The 10,563-nt window shown below is 41.7% G+C and overlaps 1 protein-coding gene across 3 annotated transcripts in view; it reads left to right on the forward strand.

Moving 5' to 3' along the window:
* The window catches only part of LOC119788443 (histone H3-like centromeric protein cnp1), a 53,504-nt gene extending 50,981 nt beyond the window's left edge, over positions 1-2,523 (forward strand). For all 3 annotated transcript variants that reach the window (XM_038292771.1, XM_038292770.1, XM_038292772.1), the window contains exon 5: positions 2,355-2,523. In XM_038292771.1, coding sequence (XP_038148699.1) covers positions 2,355-2,495 — 141 coding nt within the window. In that variant the 3' untranslated portion in view covers positions 2,496-2,523. The remainder of the gene's footprint in view (positions 1-2,354) is intronic.
* Positions 2,524-10,563: the final 8,040 nt, after the last annotated feature.

Consider the following 10,563-nt stretch of genomic DNA (forward strand, 5'->3'; position numbering starts at 1 on the left):
AAAAATCCAAAAGGAAAACAAAGTCCAAAAAAACATGAAACCAGAAGTCCAAAAATCCAAAAAATGAAAACAAGTCTAACGTACCAGAAACCATGGGGACATCAGGGGAATCACAAACATAATGAGGAAGGCACAGAGAGAAGGAGTTGGAGCATGTAGACAGTGTTTGACAAGGACCCAGCAAAGGGGAACTGAACAGAGAGGGCTTTTTAAAGGATGCTGAGACAAAGAGGGGGCTAATGAGGAAACTGGGAGCAGGTGTGCAAAGAACAAGAGAGGGAAAGAGCTAGGGAAGAAGGAGAACACAAGAGGGCAGCAGAGAGCAACAAATAGAAACCAGGAAGACTAGAAATAACAACAAAATGATAATCAAATAACTAGGACTATAAAACATGGTGAAAAGAAAACTAAACACTAGAAAACAAGGAGTAAAGTAAGACTGAATACTCAAAAGAAAAATATAACAGAAACAGAAACCTAACAAATTACACTTTGGTTAAACAGTAACATGTTATGAATAAACCTGAGAAAGAATCTGGCTTGTTATGGGAAGAAGTCTGTCTATAAACACCCTCACTCAGGCATTGTGTGGCCTTGCAGGTGAAACTGACTGAGTGAAAAACTTTTATTGTGAGTAAATGGAAAAATCAATATGTGAAATAAATTTTCCGAGGACATCTGTCTGGATGTCTCCAGGTGTCTCAAAGTGCAATAATGACAACAAAGATTCCTGGTTCTGATGAGTTTGGTTTTTAAAGCAACACTGTGACCTTTGACCCCTCTATCCCTTAACCTGAGATCCTATAATGATCCTTCATCTCCTGCTGCATATCGATGCTCCTCTGTGACTCATCCATGAACAGCGGTTAACTGTGGAATCCAATGAAAATAATGTTAACAAAGGTAGAAATAAGGAATGCTCTGCAGTTTGAATTCAGCTCCTTGTTGGTGATGTTAAGGTTCACCTGGGCTTTTATTGTGAAATGTGCAAAGCAGAGGGTCTGGGCGGCTGGAGATTTACTAAATATTAAACAATCATTCCAGCCACTAAATAAGGTCAACATGCCCTCTGTTCTATTTAGGGATGACATCTGATGTGCTGCAATAACTTTATATCAGGAGACGAGCGCAGCGCTAACGTCTGCTGGGATGGTGACGTCATCGGCCGTAATTAAAAATAATTTTATCTGAACAAAACAAATCAGCAGAAACGAGAGTTTTACCTGCGAGAGTTTTACCCTAATGAAACTCTAAAGATTCAGTCTCTCTGCTGAGTTTTTTTTCACATTAGTGGGGTCTCAGCTTCACAGCTGAAGCTCCTCCTACTTGATGATGCAGATCAGCGTGTAAATGAAGTGCGGTGAAGGAACACACGGTTCGGTGACTAGAACTTGTTGGGAGCTGGAGAAGTACCACCTTCCTCCAGCAGAGTCCGCCGTGGATCCTCCTGAGCCGAGCCTTCGACGCACCTGTGGCTCGTTTCATCATCAGAGGATCCACAGTATAAAAGCTGTCTTCAGACCTTGCCTCGACGCTGCAGTGTTGAATCTAGTTGGTTAGCACCTGAGCCAAAGAACCTTCTGAGAATCTTTTATTGCCCTCTGAGTCCTGCTTGGATTGTAATCCTTTTGTGTCTCTGTTTCCAGGAAACCTGTTTTTCTCTGTGAGCTCTGGATGAGCTTAGACTGCCGAACCTGCCCTCTGAGCAAAACCCGAAGACTCCTCTCTGGATTTCCCATGCAGCTCTGGATTGAGAGCTGGAAAACCAAAGCCACCCTCTTCAGAAGTAAGACGCTGAAGCAGTTATTGGACTCTGCTGAAACAAACCTTCTCTGGACCCAACAGCTCCTCTCTCTGAACTCAAACCGGAACCCTCAAGGTATTAATCTGAACATCACAAGCCCAAACCCATTGCTCTCAAAGCTAACTGCTCTGTTATCTACACAGACTCCAGTGAACCAGTCCCCAGGCCTGAACCAGTTCCAGACAATATTCCATGTGCTTGTGAACAATAAACATAGTTAAACTTTTACTCTTGTTTCCGTCTCCGTGGTGTTCTGCATAACTGGGTCTCTTCAGTGAACCCATCATGACAGAACTATGTGGCTTTAGATGTCTGCTTGGATTCTCCATGACGGTTAAAGCATTTTTTAAAGATGTCTGAACTTGTTCTGGGTCAACTAGCTTCTAGCCTAAAACCAAGAAGCCTGAACCTGAATCCAAAGGCGTTCAACCTCAGAATGGTATTCTAAATGAAACCCACCTGTCCCCCACCTGGGGGACGTTAAAGGGCTCTGAGTCCCAGAGCGTCCAGCAGAACAGAGGCTTATTAATGGTGCCGTCTCTGTTCCCAGGTTGCAGAGGCATTCCTCGTCATGCTGCTGTCTGATGCCAACCTGTGCGCCATCCACGCCAAGAGGGTCACACTGTTAGAGCGGGACATTCAGCTGGCAAGGAGGATCCGAGGGATAGATGTCCCTAAAGACAGGAAGTAGCCCAGAGTCATCAGGGTTTCCGCACCTGTTCCCGCACCTGTCGCCCACCTGTCCCCCACCTGTCCCCCACCTGTTCCCCCTCCTGTTCCCCACCTGTCCCCCTCTGTCCCGCACCTGTTCCCCCTCCTGTTGCCCACCTGTCCCCCTCCTTTTCCCCACCTGTCCCCCTCCTGTTGCCCACCTGTCCCCTTCCTGTCCCCCTCCTGTTGCCCAGTTTGGGCCAAGTTTGAACTGTTTGTTCTCTGAATGTTGTCTCTTCATTTCTGCAGAAGTACAGCAGGAAGGTTTCTAGCCGATTTGAGTTGTATGTTAAATGTGTCATTAATATGGCTTTGATTATGTACATTTTATGTTTTTTATAAAGCAAAATTTCTCTATAATGTGGTTTCTTTTACATTTTATTTGTTTCTTTGCTCTTTGAGAACAGAATAGAAACATGCTTTATCATCTCACAGTGAGGAAGTACAGCAGCTTTGTTCACATCCTCCTCGCTGATCTAGTTGTGTTGATCTGAGGTAACTAATGTTTGGTAAAGGCTCGGATCAAAGTTTATAACAACAGAAACCGAAAAAGTAATTAAATACGGCCTCCTACAGCAAAACCAAAGTAAGAGCAGCAAAGTTGTATCTGTGATAAAACAACATGTTGCTCCAATTGAACTGGAATTAAAAGCACAGCTTCCTCACACTGTTCCATCTACATTTTCATGTAGATGTAATTCTACGGTCCCAGATTGGATCTGCACAGAGAGAAAAGCTCCACGTCTGCATATGTTGGCCTTTCTCATCCTCTAAAATTGATCCTCATGCAGTCAGTCTGTGAAGGAAGCTGGACTCCCAACAAATCCCAACATCAAATGAAAAAAAGAAAACCTTTTTAGAAAACTTCAGTCAGAAGAGATGCATCCAGAAAACCTAGAACCTCGTCTAATTAGGCGCTTTATTATAAGTAAAGTTTTAAGCCTAGCCTTAAAAGTAGACAGGGTGTCTGCCTCACGGACTAAAACTGGTAGTTGGTTCCACAGGAGAGGAGCCTGAGAACTAAAAGATCTGCCTCCCATTCTACTTTTAGAAGTTCTAGGAACCACAGTGGTTCATCAACCAGTGATTTAGTGCTTTACATGGCCGTGTTGGTGCAGAAAGCAAGCAATGAGAATTTGGTTCAACTTTTCTTATAAAAAAAAAAATGTAAGTTACAATTAAAAAACAACAACAACAAAAAACAAATTTACAGATATCCCAAGTTCCAAAAACTCATTTCAGGGAGATGCTCTATTTTCAATACTTTCAATCTTGTAGCCTTGAACATCGGTTGTGCTTTCTGTTTTTCATGGACTTCAGCAGACAGTGCACCTCGCCATGATGTCATCACTCCTCACCATGGCTGGTTCTAGACAGGGGCCAACGGGGGCCAGTGCCCCTGTAGATCACTTCCTGGCCCCTGTTCTGAAGACAATAATTAAAATAAATTTTAATGATGATCTGTGCTGGAACAGACATGGTTACTGATGGGTCCTTTGGATCGATTTCATTCTGCAGCTGATTCTTTACAAATTCTGATTTACTAATTATTCAAAAACTATAAGGGGATAGCTTCAGTGCTGCTGAGACATCTACAAAATGTTTTTTTTTTCAGAAAAAATAAAATATGCTCTAATTTTTACAAATGAATTTAACAGTTCTAATCTAAATTTTATAGAAAACTGTAGTTTTAACTAAAATTAAGTCAACAATCTGTAAAATTCCTAAATTATAAATGTATATTGACCTCATAAGAAATAGAATTTTTATTTAACCTCATTGAAAATAAATTTCCCTTCATGTAGCTCTCTTAACATATTTAAATCTCTTGCCCTGTTTTTTATTTCATGCTTTTCTGGGCCCCCATGAAAACACGCTGGCCCCCTCCTGGCCCCCTGGTACATTTGGTCTAGATCCGCGACTGTTCCTCCCCTTCACTAGACGTGGATATACACTATATTGCCAAAAGTATTTGCTCACCCATCCAAATTATTGGAATCAGGTGTTCCAATCACTTCCATGGCCACAGGTGTATAAATTCAAGCACCTAGGCATGCAGACTGTTTTTACAAACATTTGTGAAAGAATGGGTCGCTCTCAGGAGCTCAGTGAATTCCAGCGTGGAACTGTGATAGGATGCCACCTGTGCAACAAATCCAGTCGTGAAATTTCCTCGCTCCTAAATATTCCACAGTCAACTGTCAGCTGTATTATAAGAAAATGGAAGTGTTTGGGAACGACAGCAACTCAGCCACGAAGTGGTAGGCCACGTAAACTGACGGAGCGGGGTCAGCGGATGCTGACGCGCATAGTGCGAAGAGGTCGCCAACTTTCTGCAGAGTCAATCACTACAGACCTCCAAACTTCATGTGGCCTTCAGATTAGCTCAAGAACAGTGCGCAGAGAGCTTCATGGAATGGGTTTCCATGGTCGAGCAGCTGCATCCAAGCCATACATCACCAAGTGCAATGCAAAGCGTCGGATGCGGTGGTGTAAAGCACGCCGCCACTGGACTCTAGAGCAGTGGAGACGCGTTCTCTGGAGTGACGAATCGCGCTTCTCCATCTGGCAATCTGATGGACGGGTCTGGGTTTGGCGGTTGCCAGGAGAACGGTACTTGTCTGACTGCATTGTGCCAAGTGTAAAGTTTGGTGGAGGGGGGATTATGGTGTGGGGTTGTTTTTCAGGAGCTGGGCTTGGCCCCTTAGTTCCAGTGAAAGGAACTCTGAATGCTTCAGCATACCAAGACATTTTGGACAATTCCATGCTCCCAACTTTGTGGGAACAGTTTGGAGCTGGCCCCTTCCTCTTCCAACATGACTGTGCACCAGTGCACAAAGCAAGGTCCATAAAGACATGGATGACAGAGTCTGGTGTGGATGAACTTGACTGGCCTGCACAGAGTCCTGACCTCAACCCGATAGAACACCTTTGGGATGAATTAGAGCGGAGACTGAGAGCCAGGCCTTCTCGTCCAACATCAGTGTGCGACCTCACAAATGCGCTTCTGGAAGAATGGTCAAAAATTCCCATAAACACACTCCTAAACCTTGTGGACAGCCTTCCCAGAAGAGTTGAAGCTGTTCTAGCTGCAAAGGGTGGACCGACGTCATATTGAACCCTATGGATTAGGAACGGGATGTCACTTAAGCTCATATGTGAGTCAAGGCAGGTGAGCAAATACTTTTGGCAATATAGTGTACTTTAGTATATTCTGCTGTAAAATTAGTCCTATATTTTGGTTTTTTTACTGGAGGATTGACCCTCTGCCGTTTCCCAGGATGCACAGCTTTGAGTGGTAACTAGGGGACTGCCAGAGAGGAACCAGAGAAACTAATGGGACTGATCCAATCAGCTCTCTGATCAAACAGTCGCCTGGAACGCTGGTTGATCAGAGCATCGCTTTGGACAGAAACGCTGCACAGCAGGCGGGTGATTCTCTGAATTCGGTGCACTTTGTGTCCCCAAAGGTTTACCTCAAAGATTTTCATATAAGGTAAACAATAAAGAGAATTTAAAAAGAACAAATGGAAAGATCCACGTGTCTCTGCTTTATAACACACATCTATATCCTAAAATTTAAAGATTTTATGGGCTGCAGAAGATCAGAGGTAAGTGAGATGAGCATGTCCCCTCGCACCGAAAGTACTTTTTCACTGAATGTAAAACAAATAAAATAGCTAGAATAATCTAATTTTTTTCTGCTAAAATTATTATTTGCATGTTTACTCAAAGCTGAATAAAAGAAATATGAGAAAAATAAACAAATTATTGACAAAATAGCACTATTTGATCATGTCCCTCAGTTTTTGTTCAACCCCGTAACGGCATACCAATGTTCCCTTTTTTTAAATATTGGTTCAGTCCAACTTCAACCACACACAGGAAGTGACATCCCTCAACTCTTTTCCCTCTCAAACTGTGAAGAGAGGTAAGTGTAAAGCTTACTTTCTCACCTAAATTTCATCGTTTTTATCAATAAATTTGCATCGTCAACCTCAACCTTTCAACACTGTTACATGTATAAATGATATTTAATATTGTTTGGGAAAAATAAAACAATTATCTTTGAAAAATACTTGAATTTCTTGTTTTCCACATGCCATAAGCTACACTATACTGCTAGCTAATGTGGACTTATAACTACTTTTGGCTTTAATCTTCAACCCTGTAACATTCAACCCCATAACAAAAAACACTGTTACATGGTTGAATTATTGTTACGGGGTTGAAGCTTTTTCTGTTGTTAAGCAAGTTAGTCCCTTTTCTCTAAATGTTATTTCATACATTATTTTCAGATATCTGATGGCTAAATCAAATGCAGAGAGGCAAAGAGAATACAGGGTGAGAAGAAATGCAGATTCACAAAGAAGAGAAGAATACCTCAGGAAAGAGCGTGAGCAATGGAAAAAAGATAGAGAAGCAAAGAAATCAATCAGTGACCTGAGTAAGAGAGCTTGAAGACGTAAGCAGAGGGAGTGGTGGAAAGCTAAGGAGCGACAGAAAAGGAAGGCTGAGATTGAAAATGTTGGGTCTGCCTCTCTAACCCCTCCACATACTCATGAATGTGATATTCAAGACAAAGTCCAAGCCAGACCAGGGTCCTCACGGTGAGGGAAATATAGTTTGAAGTATAGTTGACTTTAATGATGATAGTTTTAGAAACACTACTTTTTACTCTGCTTTATACATGACTAATATGTTTGTTGTAGTAGTTCCTAAGAAATGAACATTTGTAACATGGAAGCTATGGTTTATTGCTTTTAGAACACACGCACACCCCCACACACACATATATATATATGTATATATACACACTCACCGGCCACTTTATTAGGTACACCTGTCCAACTGCTCGTTAACACTTAATTTCTAGGCAGCCAATCACATGGCGGCAACTCAGTGCATTTAGGCATGTAGACATGGTCAAGACAATCTCCTGCAGTTCAAAGCGAGCATCAGTATGGGGAAGAAAGGTGATTTGAGTAACTTTGAACGTGGCATGATTGTTGGTGCCAGAAGGGCTGGTCTGAGTATTTCAGAAACTGCTGATCTACTGGGATTTTCACGCACAACCATCTCTAGGGTTTACAGAGAATGGTCCGAAAAAGAAAAAACATCCAGTGAGCGGCAGTTCTGTGGGCGGAAATGCCTTGTTGATGCCAGAGGTCAGAGGAGAATGGCCTGACTGGTTCGAGCTGATAGAAGGGCAACAGTGACTCAAATAACCACCCATTACAACCAAGGTGGGCAGAAGAGCATCTCTGAACGCACAGTACGTCGAACTTTGAGGCAGATGGGCTACAGCAGCAGAAGACCACACCGGGTGCCACTCCTTTCAGCTAAGAACAGGAAACTGAAGCTACAATTTGCACAAGGTCATGGAAATTGGACAATAGAAGATTGGAAAAACGTTGCCTGGTCTGATGAGTCTGGATTTCTGCTGCGACATTCGGATGGTAGGGTCAGAATTTGGCGTCTACAACATGAAAGCATGGATCCATCCTGCCTTGTATCAACGGTTCAGGCTGGTGGTGGTGGTGTCATGGTGTGGGGAATATTTTCTTGGCACTCTTTGGGCCCCTTGGTACCAATTGAGCATCGTTGCAACGCCACAGCCTACCTGAGTATTGTTGCTGACCATGTCCATCCCTTTATGACCACAATGTACCCAACTTCTGATGGCTACTTTCAGCAGGATAATGCGCCATGTCATAAAGCTGGAATCATCTCAGACTGGTTTCTTGAACATGACAATGAGTTCACTGTACTCAAATGGCCTCCACAGTCACCAGATCTCAATCCAATAGAGCATCTTTGGGATGTGGTGGAACGGAAGATTCGCATCATGAATGTGCAGCCGACAAATCTGCGGCAACTGTGTGATGCCATCATGTCAATATGGACCAAACTCCCTGAGGAATGCTTCCAGCACCTTGTTGAATCTATGCCACCAAGAATTGAGGCAGTTCTGAAGGCAAAAGGGGGTCCAACCCGTTACTAGCATGGGGTACCTAATAAAGTGGCCGGTGAGTGTATATAGTAAGCCTTGTGGTCAGTCATTGCACCATAATTGCTATGTCTCTAGTCATGTAACTACTAATATGCAGAACTAATCATTTCTTTTCCATTTATTTTATGGTTTCATTTGAGTCATTCAGCAGGCAAGAAAGCATCCAGAAAAGCAAGAGATAAACTGTGCAAAGAAATAGAAGAACTAAAAAGGAAACTAAAACATCAGAAGAAGCTCAAAGAAAAATATAAAAAAAGACTCCAGCGAGCAACTAAGAATAAAGATTCTCCAAGATCCAAAGTTTGTCAGTTGCTGAAAAACTGTACTGTGAACAGCAAGGTGAGGAAAACTTTACTGCACCATGAAGCCATAATTTGTGACATCAGGAGGAAGTACAAGAATGCCAAATATGAAAAAGGAAAAAAAAAAGTTGCAGAGGTGGTTGTTGGGAAGATAGTCAAGAAATACAGGCTGCAGAGTTGGTCTGAGAAAATACTGGGCTTTTCAAGGAAGCATAGGACCTTGTGTGAAAATAAAGACCTGAGCATTGTTAAACGGATTTCAGAGAGAGATTTTGCTTACAGCATTCAGCCTATACTGTTCATCTAAATAATTTTTAGAGTATTCAATATTACATCCAAAATGTTTCTTTTCTTGTTTGTTTTAATGCATTAAATTAAATTGAAATTTGATTAAATGTTTTGTGATTCTTTCAACCCTGTTACAGTGTGAGCCACCCTGTTACAATGTGTTCAACCCTGTTACTTGATACATTTTCAGACTTTTTGTGATAATAATAAAAAATTTGAGATAAATGCTAGCTGAACTGTCTGTAAAGTTTAGAGGACAAAAGAGAAAATATATGAAAACTTAATGTGATGTTTACATTAAAGTATATTTTTGTGATTAATGAAGACTGTAGGTATATAAAGAGGCCCTATCATACCTGACAGTCACAAATGATTATTTACAATGAAAAAAATCTACTTACAATAACTTATTTTATATAAGGGACAAGTGATTACTAAGGCACTGGAAGAATTAGTTTGAATATGTTTTGGGATTTTACCCACACAGAAACTCAATTGTCCCGTTACAGGGTTGAATTTAAAACAACATATGTGACAAAAAAAAAAGAGAATAATCTTTGGGATTGCATGCCTAAGGTGGGAAAACATATTTTCTCAGAGGTTAAAATAGTCCTAAATCAGACACCATGATCAAAAGCAACATTTTTTGTGACATTTTTTTCAGTAATCACAAGATCAAAAGTGCACCGAATTCAGAGAATCACCCAGGCACGTGCAGAGGGGGGGGGCTAAGGGGGCTTGAGCACCTGCCCCTTTTGCTCCATTATCCCAATGTGCCCTTTTGGTCTTTTTTTTTTTTTCTTTTTTTTTGCTTTATCTTAATTTTTTTTATTTGACACATGTACTGAAATTATTATTATTATCTTTTTTCTTTGTGGCAAGAAAAACAATACAATAAGCCCTCCGGTCACATTGTTACCTTTGACCTTTTGCCGGTGCCGCACAGTCAGATAAGGCGGCTAACTGCGGAGCTAAAGGTAGCGAATATTCCACATTCCACTGTGGCCGCTGCTCATTTGGCCCTAAGCATGATCAACCATGATCGGACGGATGGCTATGTCTTCAGTCTGCACCGCCTCTCCAATGTCAACCTGAATAGAGATGTAAGTGAAACCAAATGAGCCCCATGGATGATGCAGTATTGTTTGATCTAAAACACTGTTTGCTCTGTGCTTTTAGTCTTTTACATTGAAAATCATGTTTTTTAATTCACAAAAAACTGTTCTGTAATGAAAACAGAACAGTTTTTTTTGTGAATTAAAAAACATAATTTTGGGTGAAAATACTGGAGTAGGCTTGCTACTTGTCAGACAACGGAAAACTTTGAACGTTGTATAATTTCTCTACTTTAGCAAAGAGTAGCGGTTTAAACGGAGGAAAGTATAGGACGCGGCGCGCCTTTCTCTGAAGAACTACTGAGCGGGAGGAGACAGCCAGGTGAGGAA

The sequence above is a fragment of the Cyprinodon tularosa genome, unplaced genomic scaffold (genome assembly GCF_016077235.1).
Source record: "Cyprinodon tularosa strain WSP-4 unplaced genomic scaffold, ASM1607723v1 ctg318, whole genome shotgun sequence".
Classification (NCBI taxonomy): Eukaryota; Metazoa; Chordata; class Actinopteri; order Cyprinodontiformes; family Cyprinodontidae; genus Cyprinodon; species Cyprinodon tularosa.